Source organism: Nomascus leucogenys, chromosome 2 (genome assembly GCF_006542625.1).
Source record: "Nomascus leucogenys isolate Asia chromosome 2, Asia_NLE_v1, whole genome shotgun sequence".
Classification (NCBI taxonomy): domain Eukaryota; kingdom Metazoa; phylum Chordata; class Mammalia; order Primates; family Hylobatidae; genus Nomascus; species Nomascus leucogenys.
The window spans coordinates 99,388,675-99,410,232 of NC_044382.1; the positions used below are offsets into that span (position 1 = coordinate 99,388,675).

At 36.6% G+C, this 21,558-nt stretch overlaps 1 protein-coding gene across 1 annotated transcript in view; it reads left to right on the top strand.

The window, feature by feature from the left end:
• The window catches only part of ADGRV1 (adhesion G protein-coupled receptor V1), a 602,359-nt gene that overhangs the window by 211,563 nt on the left and 369,238 nt on the right, over nucleotides 1-21,558 (top strand). Inside the window, exons 60-70 of the mRNA XM_003261601.2 lie at nucleotides 2,796-2,913; nucleotides 5,052-5,175; nucleotides 6,501-6,639; nucleotides 7,020-7,202; nucleotides 7,457-7,689; nucleotides 9,960-10,108; nucleotides 11,653-11,854; nucleotides 12,367-12,586; nucleotides 16,589-16,828; nucleotides 18,217-18,366; nucleotides 19,382-19,855. Coding sequence (XP_003261649.2) covers nucleotides 2,796-2,913; nucleotides 5,052-5,175; nucleotides 6,501-6,639; nucleotides 7,020-7,202; nucleotides 7,457-7,689; nucleotides 9,960-10,108; nucleotides 11,653-11,854; nucleotides 12,367-12,586; nucleotides 16,589-16,828; nucleotides 18,217-18,366; nucleotides 19,382-19,855 — 2,232 coding nt within the window. The remainder of the gene's footprint in view (nucleotides 1-2,795; nucleotides 2,914-5,051; nucleotides 5,176-6,500; nucleotides 6,640-7,019; nucleotides 7,203-7,456; nucleotides 7,690-9,959; nucleotides 10,109-11,652; nucleotides 11,855-12,366; nucleotides 12,587-16,588; nucleotides 16,829-18,216; nucleotides 18,367-19,381; nucleotides 19,856-21,558) is intronic.

The window sequence follows — 21,558 nt, forward strand, 5'->3', positions numbered from 1 at the left end:
TTGCAAAATGACGATAATAAGGCTTAATCTAAACAAAGGCTCTGAGTATTGCATGAAATAATGTTTGTGAAGAAACTAACCAATTTACAGACATTTAGAAAGTGTTTTATACAACAATTGTAATTTAGAAACATTTTAATGAAATAGGTTGCTACCTCAACTTAATATCTGCATCATAGGATAAAAATTAAAGGCTTTAAATTTTTAAAACTCAACACCTTTTCTACATCATGGGATAAAAAATTAAAGGTTTTAAATTTTTTAAAAACAGGAAAAATTTATATTTCTATTTTCCTGAGATAGCCTATATGTAGTACCATTTCTCAAACTGTTGTCTGCACTGCTATTCAGCGGAATAGAAATAATTGTTCTGAATTTTAAAGAAAAAAAGGGATTCCAGTTTCACATGGACTTGGGAAAACCTTGATTGAGCTAAGTAGGCTCTTTGTATGCAGGATTATTTTTAGATACTTTAATATACTGAAGTCCATTTTGAATCTCTAATAGAAATATTCTGAATTTATTCCTCTATGAGACTTCCCCATCACCTTTTTATCCCAGGACATTTATTACTATCTTTTATAACCATTGGCTGGGATTTTCCACCTGTAATCACCCTTTTCCCCCTCTTACTGGTTGTAGATTTCTTTGAGAAATGAAGAGCATATCATATGAAGAGCTGCCTATGTATACAGTAGATAAGGTGGAGGGCAATATAAACATATAAAATATAGTTGATTCTCATGATTCACAGTAGCCAATCCTTATCATTCACAATCCCCTACTTGCGAATTTCCCTACTCACTAAGGTGTGTTTGCAACCTCCAAAGTCGATACTTCTGGTGTTTTCATGGTCATTCAGGGACATACAGAAAGTGTTGGAGAATTTGTTTCACCTGATTTGTGCATTTCCAGCTTAGGTTGAAGAAGCCAACACCTTGACTTTTTGTTTCAGCCCTCATGTTATAAACAAATGTTCTTTTTCCAGTCCATTTATTATCACTTTTTAAAATTTTTGTGCTTTCTGTTGGTGAGTTTACTCTTTAAATTTGCCCCCAAGTGTAGTGCTGAAATATGGTGTTCCTAAGCACAAGAAGGCTGTGATGTACCCTAAGGAGAAAATATGTATGTTAGATAAACTTTATTCAGGTGTGAGTCATAGTGCTTATTAAACATGAGAAATGTATTTTAATGATTCTAAGTTTTTGCCAATATGTACATGTCTGCAAATTACCACAAAAGTGCTCAATATTGATTTTGGGGTTACAAAGTTGGGTGAGTAGACAAATGTGCAAATAAGGAATCCAAGAATAGAGGAACCAACTGTATATAAAATCAGTATCACCTTGAAGAAATTACTGTACATGTAAAGAAGTATGTAAAGATGTTCATGGCAATATTATTTGTAATAGTAAATAGCCATTGTCAGATAAATCTTTCAAATAGTATAAAGGCAAACAATGGAATCCCCACGGCAATGAAAATAATATGTTGAGTCTGAGAGCGGTGACTCATGCCTGTAATCCCAGCATTTTGGGAGGCCAGAGCCTGGCGGATCATTTGAGGTCAGGAGTTTGAGACCAGCCTGGCCAAAATGGCAAACCCCCGTCTCTACTAAAAACACAGAAATAAGCCGAGCATGGTAATGCACACCTGTAATCCCAGCTATTCGGGAGACTGAGGCAGGAGAATAGTTTGAACCTGGGAGGTAGAGGTTGCGGTGAGCTGAGATTGTACCACTGCACTCCAGCCTGGGTGACAGAGTGAGACCCTGTCTCAAAAAAAAAAAAAAATACATTGAATCTACATAAGAAAACATGGGTAACCTCAACAGTGTGCATTGAAGGAAAAATTAAGGAGACACAATGCATTTTAGAATGAATAATAGGATGGGAAGAGTTTTGAAAAGGGAGATCGAAATGGGCTAATAAATAGGTCAAAAAGAATAAATTATAATAAAAGACCATTTGTTGTCCAGTAGAAACAATGCTGTTGACAGGAGTAGGACTAATTCAAACTATGCACCTGAGATCCAAGAAAAAAATAAGAAAAAATAAAATCATTAACATTCTTATGAGTTACCAGTAAGGAGAACAATGTACTATGAGAAAGAAGTATAAAATACCTAGGAATAGATTCAACAAGAAATAAGTGGAACTGATATGAGTAAAGATAAAAAAATCTTAAAGGTGAAGGTAAAAGAAAACTGAAACATGCATGTAAAATACCAAGTTCCTGGATAGAAAAACTACATTTTCTTATGAGTTAGGTCCTTTACTGCTACCTTTAGATATTTTCGTTAACTAGAAGATGCCATTACTAATTTAACATCAGCAAAATATACCATGAGTTGGATATCCAGTGCTGATGAACAATGGCTGGTATCTCAGGGCTGTGGTTGCCCCTACAACTGTGATCTAATGTCATTCACACTTTCTTTTCTCCTTTGAATGGAGCTGTTTCTTATAAATATAAAGTCTATGACCTTTGTCTGCTTACATCATTGTGTGATCATCTGGCTTTCTTTAAAGATTGGATTTTCAACGGTTAACATTTTTCAGTAAATTTAGGGGTTGTATTCTTTTCCCATTTTCCCCATAAAGAACCTAAGTGGAATTTGTATTCAGAACTGATTTTTGTGGAGTAATTCTTTCTAGCTGCAACTCATAATTCTAGTGACAAAAAAGACACCCTTAAAAATGATTATGGACGTAAACATTATTCTGCTAATGACAACATTCAAACTTTGGCTTTGTTCAATCTGGAAAATGCACTCTTTCTGTCATTGGATGTAGACTGAGTCCCAGAAGACCATTGTGTTGCACACACTTCAAGACACAGTGTTGGAGGAGGACAGGCGTTTCACCATTCAGCTGATATCAATTGATGATGTAGAAATATCTCCAGTACAAGGTAAGAGAAATTCACATTTTTGGAAATTAAAAAGTAAATTCTCAGAAAAAATGTAATAAAAATAACCCATAGTTACAAAAATGGACAGTGTTAGGTTTTATAATTCCTAAAACATAAAGATACCATTTTCCACATGTATTAAAGGTTAAGAATTTTTTAAATTAAAATTATAATACCTAATCTTGGTAAGGTCATAGGTCAAAGATTTCATACTGCTTAGCTGTGTAATTTTTTTTAATGAAGATGTTTATTGTAGCAGTGTTTATAAAATATAAAATAAAATATGTCAGCTTCCTAAATGGTCCAGTAGTTAAATGTGTCAGAATACTATGCAGCCATTCAACGTGACATAACAGGAAAAACTCTTAATTACATTAAAAATTAAGAACACATAATTACATGGATAATTGTCACGTTAAGAAAACAGGTTTTGCGACAGCATGCTAAATGTAATCTGTTTTGTCATGTGCATGTCTTACCTGAGTTTGGAATTATTTATTTGAAATGTTAATAGTGGTTTTTGATTACCTATATTTTATAAACATATTTACAATTATCACACATTACCTTTGTAATAAAACATTATTTTTAAATGTGTCATATTATGTTTAGCATTATAGCCTATGTACGTCTGTTTTCATCTGAAAGTAGTTACTCAAATATTTTGACACTTCAGAAACAGGCATTTTAATTCTCATTTGCCTCCAGTTGATATGATGATTTGTTTTTTTGGATCCATAGAGAAAAGAGTAATGATTCTAAAATGGTTTTATTGTGCTATAAATAATAATAACCAACCATAAAAAACTGGTTCAGAAACTTTTAGCATGAAAATTTGGTGATTAATACATTTCTTTTTTGCCATCAAGAACTCCATCCTATGTGGCTAAAAGCAGATTTCATGTCCAAGGAAATTTTTAGAATTGTAGAGTATCTATCACTGTATATACTTAGGGTAGTTATACTTTCTGCATTTTCGTTTAGGATATTTTCCAGCAAGGGAATCACATCACTGCATCATATTCTTTTATAAGTCTTTAGTTAGCTTTAGTTAACTCTTTCATAAGTCTTTAGTTATCTACATCATGTTTAAATGACAGATGTCACGTAGTCTAATTAAACATAGAAGAATACATGATTGGATCAGGATAAATCATTTACCATATTAAAAAAATTTTTTTGAGGCAGGGTCTTGCTCTGTTACCCAGGCTGGAGTGCAGTGGTGTGATCACAGATTCCTGCAGCCTTGAATTCCCAGGCTCAAACAAACCTCCCACCTCAGCCTCCTGAGTAGCTAGTACTACAGGCATGTGACACTGTGCCCAGTTAATTTATTTTTATGTTTGCAGGGATGGAGTCTCTCTATGTTTCCCAGGCTGGTCTTGAACTCCTGGGCTCCTGGGATCCTCCCACCTCAGCTTCCCAAAGTGTTGGGATTACAGGTGTGATCCACTGCACCTAATTCTTAATATCTTTCTGTCTGACTGTGGTACTTGCTGTGACAAGCCACTCTTGATTCCATTAATCTATTGCCAAAGAAAGTGAGAGTATAGTGATCCAGCTCTTTGTGTCATGAACCCCTAATATGTGTTTCTGGAAACAATTTTCTTTAAGTTTCTGCTAAGTTATATGGATACTCAAATACTTGATATAGTTTTCTGTTTCCATCTTAATAGAAATATTTGACACAGGTTTATAAATGCTTACAGTCAAATGATAGAGTCAGAAAATTAAAAATGAAAAAGTGCCCCCAAGAAGTCTTGCTTTTGCCACATAGCCGGTTGACATAGCTATGTAGTCAATTGCAGTGAGCTGCAAAATGGTTACTGTAGAAGCAAATTAATGCCAATGATAGAGGAGCCCTTGCTTTTCATGAGAGTGATAGGGAAATTACTGCCAATTTTTTTTCTGCCCCTTTCATTAAAATGTAATCTTGGGCAAGCGATTTGCCTCCATGTCTTCAAGACCTCAATGTACTTCAGTGTCATAGGTAAAATGAGGATATTAATACCTTACTGATATGAGAGTCATGAGAATGAACTAGATTCCTGTGTGTAAAGTGCTTAGAAAGTTTCCAGGCATATACTAAGGACTTATGTGCATCTGCTACAAAGCGGTCTGTATCATCTTGAATTTAGGTAGTGCATCAATAATTATTCGGGGTGATAAGCGATCATCAGGAGAAGTTGGGATAGCTTCATCATCTAGGCACATCCTCATTGGGGAACCCTCAGCAAAATATAATGGTACCGCTATTATCAGGTAAGGACTTCATGATTTTTCTTTGCCTATGTGGGGGTTATGAAGTTTTATTTAAATAATTAGTCTTAAATTTATCATTCTCAATACATACATAGTCTCCAAGCATTAACATCTTGTATACTGTTAACATCCTGTAGAGAGGAGAACAAATTTTGGGCAGAAATTGAAATAATATCCTGACCTATCTTGATGTTAGATCATGAGAAGGTTTCTGACTCTTGAGTGATTTGCACAAATTACACCAAGGAAAGCACATGGAGTTGAGATCAGAAAATCTATGCTTTCACCTCTGTTCTGTTACTAAACATGTGATATAAGGGAGTTACTTCATCTCTGCAAGCTTGTGTGTCTTAGCTACAAAATCATTCCTTAGAACATCATCAGGGCCAAACATTTTGCTTTCAAGTGTTCTAAAATCAGAGTCTGTATTAGTCTGTTCTCACACTGCTATAAAGAACTGCTTGAGACTGAATAATTTATGAAGAAAAGAGGTTTAATTGGTTCAAGGTTCTGCAGGCTGTACAGGAAGCATGGCTGGGGAGGCCTCAGGAAACTTACAGTCATGGCAGAAGGCGAAAGGAGAGCCGGCATGTCCTACTTGGCTGGAGCAGGAGGAAGGGGTGGAGGGGTGCTACGTACTTGTCAACAACCAGATCTCGTGAGAACTCTATCAGGAAAACAGCAAGGGGGAAGTCCGTCCCCATGATTCAGTCACTTCCCACCAGGCCCCACCTCCAACACTTAAGGTCACACTTCAACATGAGATTTATGTGGGGACACAGAGCCAAACCATATCAGGGCCTATCATATAACTAAATTAGTATGATCATAGGCAAGTTTGTTTCTCGTAAAGTTTCTTATGGGGGATGGGAAGCAACTGTCAATGGCATAGCTGGGTTTGACTTTATACTTTATCCTCATGGTAGTTATCCAGAAGTAAGACTATCCCTTCCCATCAGCATACCCTTATATGAAGGGTCTTCCAGTCTTTAGAGAACTTAGACTTTTCACATTTTGTACCTTGAATGTTAAGTGAAAAGCCTATAAATATTAATACTTCTTTTTATTTCTTTAAACCTTCTGCTTTTAGTAATCAGTTTTTGCCTATATTCCTGTCAAGATAGATTTACGCTAGCTTAATACTTTGGGTGTTACTATCTTGGAACTTTAAGACTTTCTTTGGTTTATAGTTGGTAGATGAGGTTATTTAAAAGAAAACTTACTGAAGTGGATGAAAATTGATTACTGTTAAAAGACAGAGAAAATGTTTAAGAAAAGTACCTTCAATTGAAATGTATTGGATATACATTTGTTTATTGTTGTAGCCTTGTTCGTGGCCCAGGGATTTTGGGGGAGGTCACAGTGTTCTGGAGGATATCCCCTCCTTCTGTGGGGGAATTTGCTGAAACATCAGGAAAACTGACAATGCGAGATGAACAGTCTGCAGTCATTGTAGTAATACAGGTATCAATATTAGCTGGTTTCTGTTATGCCCTTTACTCTGTGTGCTGGTGAGTGCGCATGTGTGAGCATATGTGTATATGTGGGTGTGTTTGTGTGTGTGTGGTTAGAAGTGGGGGATGGGGAGGAGGTAAATATTACAGCATTTGTGGTTGTTGGCGTGCATGTATGTGTGTGTGGTGTGTGTGTACGGTTGACAGTGGAGATTGGGGAGAAGGTTAATATAACAGCATTTGTTATTGTGGAGGTGCCTGTGTGTGGGGCTAAGAGTGGGAATGAGGAGGAGATTAATATTACAAAATCTGTTGTTATTATTTAGAGGTTAGGAGTTTTTCTTGAAATTCCACAGATTCTACTGTGGATGACTCTTTGTCTTTCTCTAGGCTTTGAATGATGACATTCCTGAGGAAAAAAGCTTCTATGAGTTTCAGCTCACTGCAGTCAGTGAGGGAGGAGTTCTGAGTGAATCCAGCAGCACTGCCAACATCACGATGGTGGCCAGCGACTCTCCCTACGGCCAATTTGCCTTTTCACATGAGCAACTTCGAGTGTCAGAAGCACAGAGGGTATAGTATGAAATGCTTAAGATTTTAATATCATTTTTATTTTTAGGTATTAAAATGTTTTCTTGTTTCTATTCCAAAGTTTTCACAAACTGATTAATTTGCTCCAAACATCATTATTTTAGCATATAATGTATATAATTTTATAACCTTATATGTAATTTTAACACAATCCTGGTAAATAGAACCTTTAGTTACAGACAGTATTGTCTGGTGATTAAACATCCAAATCAAATAAGAAAATGCATTTTGCATAGGTTAACATCACAATCATCCGTTCCGGTGGAGATTTTGGCCGCGTGAGACTCTGGTACGAGACGATGAGCGGGACAGCGGAAGCGGGCTTGGATTTTGTTCCTGCAGCAGGGGAGCTCCTCTTTGAATCTGGGGAGATGCGAAAAAGTCTGCATGTTGAAATCCTTGATGATGACCATCCTGAAGGCCCGGAGGAATTTTCTCTAACAATTACAAACGTGGAACTCCAGGGAAGGTAAAGGAGAAAGGAAATTAGGAAAAAGAAAGCAAAGAGCAGAGAAAGAGAAAGTTCTATTGTGTAGAGATTAATACTGAGCTCTAAAGCAGTTCTTTCCCTACTGTTTCTCAGATTTGTGTGACATTAGAACAGGACATAGAAGGGAAATTATGACAATGACTGGGTTTTTTAAAAATTTTCTTAAATATAACTTCCCTCTGAAAATTGAAAGTATGTGTTTCTATTGGGTGGACTCGCTCTGGGTAGCCAGGAAGTTGAATATGATGTGGGCTTCTAATTGATGAAGAAACAGCCTAACAGCTCTCTAAATCACAGGTCAGCTGGTGTGGCTAAATTTGCTTCTTTTGATTTCCATACTTGTGAAAGGGCTGGAGGGAGGGATTTCTTTCATTGGTGCATCTGAAGTCTGTATTGTCTTCTCTGTGGGTGAATGACATAGATGCTTGCCCCATAGTTTTAAAGTGGGGAAAAATTTGAGTGAAAGCTAGTTGGCCATTAATGTGCACCATGTTTTCAAGAAAGATCATGAATTAACTAACCATAATGAGTCTCTTTTATTCCCTGATTTAGTGGGGCAGATTTGATGAGGTGGAAAAACATTTTTAGCATGTTTAAGTACTCACAGGTTGAGAGAGACCTATCAGCACCTCTGCCCAGATAGCAGATAGGTGGGCCCTTCAACTAGAATAATGCCTGCATTTAGAAGAATCATAAAGAAATTTTTCTTATGCATGAAAATATTTTTGCATTTGTAATGTGAATATCATGCTTTAAAAACTTTTTTAAACTAAAATATGTCACTCAGTGACTTAAGTGTATATCATCCCATCTGGGAAAAAAAAATGTATTGTGGGCTCACATACCCTTCAAATCTTAGATTTCCCAAAAATGATTCTGTGCCTGGCAATGAGAGTGAATTTGTACTCCTAGTAAATATAGTAAAAAGTTTGAGCTGATCACTGACTACTTTAATTAAATAAATGCAATTTGGTAAAAGTAGCTCATTTAGTGTGAGATCATATTTGTGTTATTGACCAGCTAGAGCTTAAGGATTTTGTCTTCTTTGCTACTATTTTTTTAAAAAGCAGTTTCTATGTAAGTTTAGTTCTGGGGAAACAAGTTTTCCTTCCAGAAAAATTTCTAGGTTTTCTTTGATCTCAAAAGGTAAGTAGTACAATTAGCTAATCTACAGCCCATTTCAGACTACTGGTAACAGTTACTCTTATCATTTAATATTCCAAACCTCAATTTTCTAATTTTGCCTTTTATATAATTCACCAACTCTCAGTCTTTCAACACTTGGTAGCGTATAAATACCAGAATAGAATTTGGGAATTGAAGGAAGGACTAAAATGGTTTATCGGCATTTTTTAGCCGATAAGTTGAAGCTTATCGGAAGTTGAAGCTTTGTTTGATGGGAATAATATTAATCTAAAAAATGACTTCTTTTGCAGAAGTATCATTACAGAAGTAAACTACCATCTATATTAAGGATAGAGGAATTGCTTATTGGTTTCTGTAGAAATTGAAATACTTTTCTTTCTTTTTCTTTCTTTCCCCTTTTCTTTCTTTCCAAAGTCTTGCTGTGTCACCCGGGACAGAGTGCAGTGGCACAATCATAGCTCACTGCAACTTTGAATGCCTGGACTAAAGGGATCCTCCCACCTCAGACTTCTAAATAGCTATGACTGCAGGCATGTGCCATCATGTCTGGCTAATTTTTTAAAATTAGTTTTTAGCAGAGACAAGGTCTCACTATGTTGCTCAAGTTGGTATTGAGAGAGATTTTTTTTGAATCTTGATGATTTAGTTTGAAATTTAATTAGTGTCATGACACTCATTATTTCTTTAAATAAATCATCTTAACCTAACACTGTAAATCTCAAGGCCGCCTGCTTACTTACCTATCTCTGAGTGCACTAGGTCTATTACTGCATATGTATTCAGCTGTGATTCCCAAAGGTTCATTTTACGACAGCATCTTTCTGATTTCCTCACAGTTTATTATCTTCCCATTGCCCAAGTTTAGTAACATTATATTAGTTTTGGCTTTGTACAGGCACCAATCATTGGGAGCAACACAGAAATTTGTTTCAAAACATCATTTCAGGAAAAAGAATATTTTAATGTTGAGGATCTTTAAAAGTATTGCAATACTTTATAGAACTAAGTTGTAGGAGCTAAGAGGACCTTTTAATTCATGCTATGCAATTATGTATTTTTGTTGTTGTTGTTTTATTTTATTTTCATTTGTATGACTTTGGAAGAGGGTATGATTTTACCATTCAAGAAAATGGACTTCAGATAGATCAACCTCCCGAAATAGGAAACATCTCCATTGTTCGAATCATAATAATGAAAAATGATAACGCAGAAGGCATCATTGAATTTGATCCGAAGTATACTGCCTTCGAAGGTAGGTTCAGTTAGCTAGCTTATAAGTAAGTTTACTACCACTTTCCAAATTACATTAGTTTGAATTTCCATGTGTAAATTGTTTTAGTTTGGTGTGGGTGTGTTTGTGTTTACACATATACACTTTTATATTTATTTACTTATTTGAAATACGTTTTCAGTTACCTTTGGGTAGTCTTGAACCTTGCTGTGAATGGCAATGTTAGGAACAAGGCTATCTAGAAAAACTATGTTTAACATTAGGATTATTAAAATGTTTCTGTTTCAAACATTTTAATGAAAGCCTTTGTAATTTGTGCATATTTAATTTCCTATGTGACTAGAAATCAGTGAATATTCACTTCCTAATGAATAATCATCTTTGAAATGAATATTTTACTGGCCTAGAGATGCAGGGAGTATCTGGATCCTTGATCTTGCTTTCTCGAAACAGTCCCCAGTAGCAGCTTGCCTAGTGTTGCCAATTCTTTCCTCTTGTAGAAGCAGAATACAGAATATATGGTTATATTCCTTCCCAGGTAGGAAGAGATGGCTGCCTTTCTAGGAAATGATTTTATTCAAAGGCAGAATATGAATATGACTTTAAAAATAAATATCTTACTGCTGCATTTAACCTGATTGGCTTCATTGCCTCTGTCAAAATTCTTTGGTTATCTAGCCATTTTTAAAGTTCGTAAAAAATTGCTTTAGGAGTTGGTTTATAATGACTTTATGGGTAAGTTATGGAATACATCACTATTTTGTGAACTTCAATCTATACCTGGTAAAAATACTACATTTTTGCATCAAGAAATAAATGAGACTTAGAATTTTTTTAGTTCATTGTTTTCTGTTAGATTCATTATCTTTGGGGAATTTAGGTCAGTGCATATTTATATTTATAATGTACATTGAGTATTATTTAGCCATAGCTAACGTAAACCCTATTAAATTATATTTTAATATGCAGAATTTAGCATAGCTTAAGAAATATATTTTTGAAAATAATGTTTAAGTTGAAATCAAACATTGAAGACACATTTTCACATTCACAAGTAGATTTCATAGGAACTGAAAATGTAATCAAATTGTACTTATATCTGGACTTTAAAAAAATTCATATGATATACATATCGTAAACCTCATTTATTTATATTACCATATTTATATTTCAATTGAATGTGTGGAAGCAATCCAGAGTGGTTTCCTATGAGCACAAACAACTTAAATGTTTTTTTGTGTCCATCTAACATTGTCTTAGAAAGCAAGGATCATTTGTTTGTATGTAGTACACAGAGGGAGAATGCCAATGCTACTGATTAAATACATTATTTAAATGCTAATTGTACTGTCCTCTGTAACTTTCAACATCTGATAAACTATGTTCCTCCTAAAAAATAAGTCATGAGGTTTTCACTTATCCCCTTTTAAAATGATAAAAGAACTATGAAAACATAGAGTGCTTACTTTGTGCCAGTATGTTTAATTGCCAGGTTTGATTTGGCTGAATCTTGTAAGTTAGTTGCTCTGTCTGGCTTACCAGTTAATTCCAAGTTCCCATTACAGTGGAGGAAGATATTGGGCTGATCATGATTCCAGTGGTGAGGCTACATGGAACTTATGGCTATGTGACAGCTGATTTCATCTCTCAGAGCTCCTCTGCCAGTCCTGGAGGTGTTGATTACATTTTGCATGGCAGTACAGTCACCTTTCAGCATGGGCAAAACTTAAGTTTTATAAATATCTCCATCATTGATGACAATGAAAGGTTGGTATATAGAAAATATTGTGGGCACATATAATACATAAGTATTGTGTTCAAACTCTTACATATGTTTTGCACTGACAATAGAACTTTAGATAATACGTGTCCATTGGGAAACAACAGGTGAAATACTTTTGGGGTACTAGGGATAGGGAAAGAGGGGCTAGGAGATGACGTGGTTGCATATGTCACTTCATTTCAAATAAAGGAAATAATATTTTCTGTTTCTCTAGACTTAAATAATCTAATCAGAATGTGGAAACATCCTTTAATTCACTTTGTTTATGCATTAAGCAATTAAAAAGAGGGCAGAAAAGTCCCTACAATTGCCCTAGGTCATATAATATTGATGTTAATCATTCATTCTTTTAGCTAAGCACCCACTTCTTACCACTTGATGTGTGACTACTGTGCCTTGAATATGTATGACCAATTTGGAAAATGACTGGTTATTGGGATTTTACAAGCACTTTAATATGTTTAGACTCACAGAATTGCTCCTTCTTGCCATGCAGTGAATTTGAGGAGCCCATTGAAATTCTACTCACTGGAGCTACTGGAGGAGCGGTCCTTGGGCGCCACCTAGTGAGCAGAATCATAATAGCTAAGAGTGACTCTCCCTTTGGAGTCATAAGGTTTCTCAATCAAAGCAAAATTTCTATTCCTAATCCCAATTCCACAATGATTTTATCACTGGTGCTGGAGCGGACTGGAGGACTCTTGGGAGAGATTCAGGTAGATTTATTTTCCCCATAACTTTAAATATAATTTTTGATAGACTGAGTATGGTGGTGTGTTTTCTCATTCCCCAAGTATATTTCTTTATTCATGATCAATCAATATTTATTAATTACCTTGTATGTGTACAGCAGCTTTTGAGCCAGATTAAGTACATAAAAATGTATAAGGCATACATCTGTCCTCAGAGAACCTTGAGGGCTTGTTAGAAATGAAGTGAATGATTCTGATAAAATTCATTAACTCAACAAGTATTTGTTGAGTGCTTCCTGTGTGTCACACCCTGTTCTAGGTACTGAGAATATACTGAGGAACTAGATAGACCTCATCTCCGTTCTTATAGCGTTTTCATTTTATTAAGCAGAGTTGAGCAATAAACAACTAAAAATAAATTGATCTGATAACAGTAAGGGCTCTGCTTGTAAAATTGGGAGACACAATTGCGAGTGCTGTTGGTGAGGATGTGATATTTCAGCTGAAAGATGCATTATGAGAAAGAGGTTAGAAGGGTGAGCATTTGGGCAGAAGGAATAATAGCTTCTGCAGAGGCATAAGCTGGCATGTTTCAGGCGTGGAGGGGTTCACGTGGTCGGGGCCTGGAGGTAAGGGGATAACAGCACAGGATAGACCAGAGGGCCCAATAGATGTTCAATCACACAGAACCTCCTAAGCCAGGTCAAAGATATCCATTGCTCAATGAAATAAAAGAGGACACAAACAAATGGAAGAACATTCCATGCTCATGGATAGGAAGAATCAATATAGTGAAAATGGCCATACTGCCTAAGGTAATTTATAGATTAAATGCCATCCCCATCAAGCTACCAATGACTTTCTTCAAGGAATTGGAAAAAACTACTTTAAACTTCATATGGAACCAAAAAAGAGCCCACATTGCCAAGACAATCCTAAGCAGAAAGAACAAAGCTGGAGGCATCATGCTACCTGACTTCAAACTATACTACAAGGCTACAGTAACCAAAACAGCATGGTACTGGTACCAAAACAGATATATAGATCAATGGAACAGAACAGAGTCCTCAGAAATAACACCAGACTTCTACAACAAACCTGACAAAAAGAAGAAATGGGGAAAGGATTCCCTATTTAATAAATGGTGTTGGGAAAACTGGCTAGCCATATGTAGAAAGCTGAAACTGGATCCCTTCCTTACACCTTATACAAAACTTAATTCAAGATAGATTAAAGACTTAAATGTTAGACCTAAAACCATAAAAACCCTAGGAGAAAACTTAGGCAATACCATTCAGGATGTAGGCGTGGGAAAGGAGGACTTTATGTCTAAAACACCAAAAGCAATGGCAACAAAAGCCAAAATTGACAAATGGGATCTAATAAAGAGCTTCTGCAAGGCAAAAGAGACTACCATCAGAGTGAACAGGCAACCTACAGAATGGGAGAAAATTTTTACAATGTACCCATCTGACAAAGGGCTAATATCCAGAATCTACAAAGAACTCAAACAAATTTACAAGAGAAAAACAACCCCATCAAAAAGTGGGCAAAGGATATGAACAGACATTTCTCAAAAGAAGACATTTGTGCAGCCAACAGACACCTGAAAAAATGCCATCATCATTGGTCATCAGAGAAATGCAAATCAAAACCGCAATGAGATACCATCTCACTCCAGTTAGAATGGCGATCATTAAAAAGTCAGGAAACAACAGATGCTGGAGAGGATATAGAGAAATAGGAACGCTTTTACACTGTTGGTAGGAGTGTAAATAAGTTCAACCATTGTGGAAGACAGTGTGGTGATTCCTCAAGGATCTAGAACTAGAAATACCATTTGACCCAGCCATCCCATTACTGGGGATATACCCAAAGGATTATAAATCATGCTACTATAAAGACACACGCACACGTATTTTTATTGCGGCACTGTTCACAATAGCAAAAACTTGGAACCAAACCAAATGTCCATCAATGATAGACTGGATTAAGTAAATGTGGCACCTATACACCATGGAATACTCTGCAGCCGTAAAAAGGATGAGTTCATGTCCTTTGCAGGGACATGGATGAAGCTGGAAACCATTATTCTCAGCAAATTAACACAAGGATGGAAAACCAAGCACTGCATTTTCTCGCTTATAGGTGGGAATTGAACAATGAGAACACTTGGACACAGGGCAGGGAACATCACACACTGGGGCCTGTTGGGGAGTGGGGGGCTAGGGGAGAGATAACATTAGGAGAAATACCTAATATAAATGACAAGTTAATGGGTGCAGCAAACCAACATGGCATATGTATGCCTATGTATCAAACCTTTACGTCGTGCACATGTACCCTTGAACTTAAAGTATAATAATAAAAAAAAAGATTTCATTCTAAGTGCAAATAGGATGGCATTAGAAAATCGTAAGCCAGAGAACAGTGTCACCAAATTGTCTTTTAAAGCAGCTCATTTAAGTCTACTGCAAGGAAAATGGATTCAAGAAGCTGGTGGGGCAGCATAGGAGCGGGAAGGATGGCTAGGAGGCTATTTATTTCCCTCTACTGTCCAAGTCAAAGCTGACGGTGGCTCAGACAAGGTGGTGGAAATAAAGATGGAGAGAAGTGTGTATACATTGATATTTGGAAGAAAAATTCATTGGGCTGGACGTAGAGGCTGAGGGAAAGACAAGAATCAAGGATAACTCCTTGAATTTAAGTTTGAGCAGGTGGATAATTTGTAGGGTTGTTTACTAAGATGCAGAAGCTCAAGGAGAAATTAAGAGTTCTGTTTTGGGCATGTTCTTCTGAGATACTACTGACATACCAGGGGAGGGTGGTCACGTAGGCAGGGCAGCATGCGAGTGTGTGTTGTGGGGTGGTCAGGGCTGCAGATGCAGGTCTGGAAGGTGTTGACACATGGGGAGGTGTTTGAACATGTGGGGCCTAAGGGGTATATCTGGAAACAGGAAGGATATGGTGCTGAGTCCTGAGCTTCCACCATTTAGAGATCAGAGGAAGGAGAGCCAGCAGAGAAGCTTGAGAAGTAAGGGAGGAGGAAAACAAGGAAAGCAGGTGGCACATAATTATCACGTAAGCCAAGACGACAGGACATGGTGTTTCAAGAAGGAAATAGTCAGCTGGAGGGCTGCTGATGAAAGATCAAGAAGCAAAAACAAGTGCCCAACGTTCTTTCTTTGTAGATTGTGTGAGAGGCATACCATTTCAAATCATAGAAATGTAGAAAACTTTGTTTCTTAAAACAATGTATGAAGGTTTCCGTGTGTTTTACACTAGGAATAAGTAGATTTAGCATTTTTCATGGTCTACAGCAGAGTTTTTCCATGGTTTTGTTGTCTTGTTTATATAGGTTTTGATTGGCACAGCCTGTGCACACAGCAGGACAGTATTGTACTTATGTATTTTTAAAATGTTTATATTTCTCTAATATGTATTTTAATATAGATTTTTATGTGTTTTTATCCTATGTGATGAAAAATTATTCATGAATACTATAGGTATGTAGTTTATATTTGCAAATACCTTTTTTTCTTTTTTCTTTTTTTTTTTTTTTTTGAGATGGAGTTTCGCTCTTTGTTGCCTAGGCTGGAGTGCAGTGGCGTGATCTTGGCTCACTGCAACCTCCGCCTCCCAGGTTCAAGCAATTCTCCTGTTTCAGCCCCGAGTAGCTGGGATTACAGGCGCCTGCCACCACGCCCGGCCAATTTTTGTAATTTTAGTAGAGATGGGGTTTCACCATGTTGGCCAGGTTGGTCTCAAACTCCTGATCTCAGGTGATCTGCCTGCCTCGGCCTCCCAAAGTGTTGGGATTACAGGCGTGAGCCACCACACCCAGCTGCAAATATCATTATTTTTAACAACAAAAAACAAGTTTATGAAACAGGAATTTGATGGAATTATCCTAGAATAATTTTCCTATATGTGTATATGTTTTCTTAATACTAGATACCCTGAAATAATTCTTTGCTTGAAATTGATCTCTATTAAATAAATACCAAAACCAAAAACATCCTGCAGGTGAACTGGGAGACAGTAGGACCCAACTCCCAAGAAGCCTTACTGCCACAGAATAGAGACATTGCAGACCCAGTGAGCGGGTTCTTCTATTTTGGAGAAGGAGAAGGTGGAGTGAGAACCATAATTCTGACAATCTATCCTCATGAAGAAATTGAAGTTGAAGAGACATTCATTATTAAACTTCATCTTGTGAAAGGAGAAGCTAAATTAGACTCCAGAGCTAAAGATGTTACATTAACCGTATGTATGACTTTATTTTTCTCACAAAATGTGGATTTAATGGATTTATCAGAAAATATATTTACATTTGTTGAAACTCTATAAGCTTGTGATAAATTGGAAATTATAAAACCAAATAAAATCATAATAATTCTGAAGGGTCAAACTTTTTGGTTTTCATGTCAGCTCATTGCATAGCCTGATTATTGGTAATATTTTTTAAAAAAACATTTTAATATATGATACTTATTTTACAAGCTTGGAGAAAATTTGGTGTTTTTGGAATATTTGGCAGTTTTAGAGCAGAGATATTTATTATAGCATACCAAACATTGGATATCTTTGTCTTCAGAGAATGTAAAAATTATTAACTAGTTATATTCCAGATAGTTTGAAGGAAAAAAATGGTACTTGTTTAGTTAAGGCAAAAAGTGCTGGGACCAAGACTACTGAAAATAATGCAGAGGGATGACCCATTTTTTTACAGTTTGTAAAATACTCTTACTTGAGATCTATATCAGTCAGAGTTTTCCAGAGGAAAAAAACCAATAGGACAGACATGCACACACACACACACACACACACACACACACACACACACACACACACACAGCAGGGTGGAGGGAGAGAGAGAGATTTGAAGGAACAGACTCACATGATTGTGAGGGCCGGCAAGTCCAAAATCCATGAAATAGGCTGGCAGGAAGGAAACTCAGGAAAGAGTTGAAGTTGCAGTTTTGTGGAGCAGAGCAGTTCAGTAAGCTAAAAACTCAAGCAGGATTCCTAAGTTACAGTCTTGAGGCAGAATTCCTTTTCCTCCAGGAAACCTCAGTTTTTGCTCTTAAGGCCTTCAGTTGTTTAGATGAGGCCCATTCACATTCTTGTGGGTGATCTGCCTTACGTACAGTCAGCTGATTGTAAGTATTCATCATATCTCCAAAATACCTTCACAGTGACATCTAGACGAGTGTTTGACCAAACAACTGGGCACCATAGTCTTGGCAAGCTGATACACAAAATTAGTCCTCACAGGGCCTGTTTGCTTCACTCCATGTATATCATAGCTAGTAGGAAGAATTTAGCTAAAATTAACTGATTAAATGTAGTAAATATGAGATGAATAAAGCAAAATTCAGGCATCAAATTACTATTCTCTTGGGATTCTACAAATGGGAGTTTTCTGAATTCTTATTCCCATCATCTTTGGGGAATAAGAACCTACTTGTTTTAGGTAACAGTCAATGTGATAAAGAAGTTTTCAAAAATTAGGTAGCTAGGTAGAGTATATTTAAGTGTCATTTTTATGTTTCTTTCATTTCCTCAGCTTCTCTGTTAATATGTTGGATACTATAATTTCATCCCTATTGTTTTATATATTATTTCCTCTGCTCTCTGTTTATGTTTTTTAGATACAAAAGTTTGGTGACCCAAACGGAGTTGTTCAGTTTGCTCCTGAGACTTTGTCTAAGAAGACTTATTCAGAGCCTCTGGCTCTGGAAGGGCCCCTGCTCATTACCTTCTTTGTCAGAAGAGTCAAGGGCACCTTTGGAGAGATTATGGTATTATTTTTCATTTGATTTTTCAAAGTACCACTCTGCCTAACAAACGTGGTTAAGAGGTACAGAGAAACTGCATGTTCTAGTTAATTAAAGTTTTTGATAAACTAAAGTTACGTGAGTTTTCAGAGAGACAGAGGCTTTATTTAAACATCTGTGGGCTCTCATCAGCATCAACCTCTAGCTATCTCTCTAAATTAAAATTGGTTACAGTTAGTTCAGAAAGATTTTCCTCACACTTAATCATAAAGAACCAAATGATTTTACATTTTATTGTTTGCTATAACGTGAAGCCTTTTCTACTTAAGCCTCTCAATGATTTGTGTAAATTCTCCAGGGCCTTATTTCTCATTAGAATTTTTCTATTTAGCAACTGTTTTTTAAGAGGTTGTCTTTGCATGTATATTTATATAGAATGTTTGGGGATGCCCTTGTAAGTTTTCATGATATTTGATTAACAGATCAAGGTAATTTGTTTGCAGGAAAAACATATTATGTGAAATTTCTCTGTACACTGACCTCTCTTTCTGTATTGGATATTAACTGGTACTTCTTCAGTTGAAACTTCATAGTTTTGAGGCCAGCAATTCTTGGAAAATAATGATTGATTTTTGATATCTCATAGATAGTCCTTTTTTATTAAAAACAAACAAAAATTCTGATTTGAATTATCAAATTATCTACTTTTTACCTTGAACTATTGTGTGTGGTTTACTACTAAAGTTATTTGTGGAATGGAATTTTTAAGGTAGCTTGCTTCTCTGTGTCCCTTCAAATTGTGCTATTATTTTAGAAGCAGATAAAATAATGAGATTTTGTAATCTTGTCCTGCAAATAGCATTCAACAGCCTGAAAGAGTCAATATACTTTCCAAGCTAACATATATTTAGAGAGTTTGGCTTTGAATATAGTGATGCACAATTATATATTTTTTGTATATTATAGAGAAAAACATAAGGGAATTTGGTACAATATACTGAATTATGTAACTTTGTTGAGTTTTTTTCTTTTATTTTAGGTTTACTGGGAATTAAGTAGTGAGTTTGACATTACTGAAGACTTTCTTTCCGCCAATGGATTTTTCACCATTGCTGATGGAGAGAGTGAAGCTAGCTTTGATGTTCATTTGCTACCAGATGAGGTACCTGAGATAGAGGAAGATTATGTGATCAAGCTTGTATCTGTAGAGGGAGGAGCCGAACTGGATCCAGAGAAAAGTATTACATGGTTCTCTGTTTATGCAAATGATGACCCACATGGAGTATTTGCCCTGTATTCAGATCGCCAGTCAATATTTATTGGGCAGAACCTTATTAGATCCATCCAAATTAACATAACGCGACTTGCTGGAACATTCGGAGATGTGGCTGTTGGACTTCGAATATCATCGGATCATAAAGAACAGCCGATTGTTACCGAAAATGCAGAGAGGCAGCTGGTGGTCAAAGATGGTGCCACATATAAAGTGGACATGGTGCCAATAAAGAATCAGGTTTGTGGCATTTCTTCAGTTTCCTGATTATTCCAATAAAACCCTTTCAGGAGTGCCCATGCTTACCTCATGATCAGTTTGAAATCTTATTCAGGTATTTAAATGGAACCACAAAAAAAAAAATGCCCTTGAAAATGTTTAGTAACTACTGGATAATATATTTGCAGATTATAATAAGTATATTACTATTTGGATGGAGATAATAGATTTTTGTGTAGAGAGTAACAGACACTTATTTAATACTTACAAAGTTCTAGGAAGTGTTTCCAGTGGTGTGCATATACACCTGCACTCCCATGCACATGTGTACACAAACGCACACACACACACACACACTCTGATACTTGTCAAAGGGGAGAAATTTGTAGGCTTCTTTGTGCTTCTAGCAAAGAGTAGTGCAATGAAATAGATTACATGAAGAGGATTTGTGCATACAGAGACTGGTACCTGCTTCTCTCTTTGAAAAGTTGAAATGTAGGAAATTGGCTATGATATTCTCTAATGGTAATGAGGAGAAATCATAGCAGGCTGCTCTGCCAAGATCTGGGGTGAGTGATCAGAATGCATGGATTTCCTGTGGCTCAAGCAGACAGCCCAGCAGTCTTTCTCAGTCTGAATCACAGAAAGTGATTGAGTGACTGTTTTTTTAATTCCTCCCAAGGGTGGTACATGTCATATCATCCTCTGTGCATGCACTATGGCATTCATTGCCACTGGATGCATTATGGCACTGGGATTAATTATCTCATGGGTAAGAAAGGCTGTCTAAGAAGTAGACAGATTGGAGTCATCTTGGGAAAAACTTGCAGGGTGAATTGTGTAGCTAGGAGAGAATGAAAAAGGAGAATATATTCTCTCTGTCGAGGAATGGTGAAGAGGGGAATTCTGAAGCCTTTGGGAACACCCAAATCAACTCCGTGAAGGCTCGATTATTTGGGTGCTGCTTTCATGGAGGTGTGGTGTTCAGCCAGTGTCAGCTTAGTTTCATATAAACTTGTGATCCATAGAAAATAGGCTATAATTTCCGGATAAGCAACAAGCCTATTACACTAATCCATACTTACAGTGCTACCTTTTGATGTGTCGTGTACCTGAGCCTTTTGTTGTTGCTTAATAAAGAAAACAAATGGGGTCTTCTTAGTGAGACATGGGTTTCATAGTTATTCCTACATTCCTGTACAATATGTCCTCAGTTAATGTCCACAGGTTCTTGGAAACTGCAGCTTTAAGTGAAATGATGTACAATGTAACCGATTTTACCATAAGCTAATTGATACAAACAATAGTTAAGTTTCTACAGCATATTTCTGGTCACAAAACCAGCACCAGACTTATAATAAAGACCACCTACTTTGAAATTAAACATTGAAATAAATGTGAGCTATACCTGCATTTGAGAAAGAGTAATAAAAACAAAATAATTATTCACCCTATTATTCCAGTTCAAGGTTGTAGGTTGCCAGAGCCTTCCATGGTAGCTCAGGGCTCAAGGCAGGGATCAACCCTGGACAGGACTCCATCCCATCGCAGGGCACAGTCACACTCACACCCACACTCACTCAGACTGGAATCATTGACACATGCTGATTCAGCCTCACGTGCACATCTTTGGAATGTGGGGGAAATTGGAACACTTGGAGAGACCCACGCAGACATGGGGAGAATGCGCAGACTCCACACGGACAGTGGCCCTGGCTGGCAAT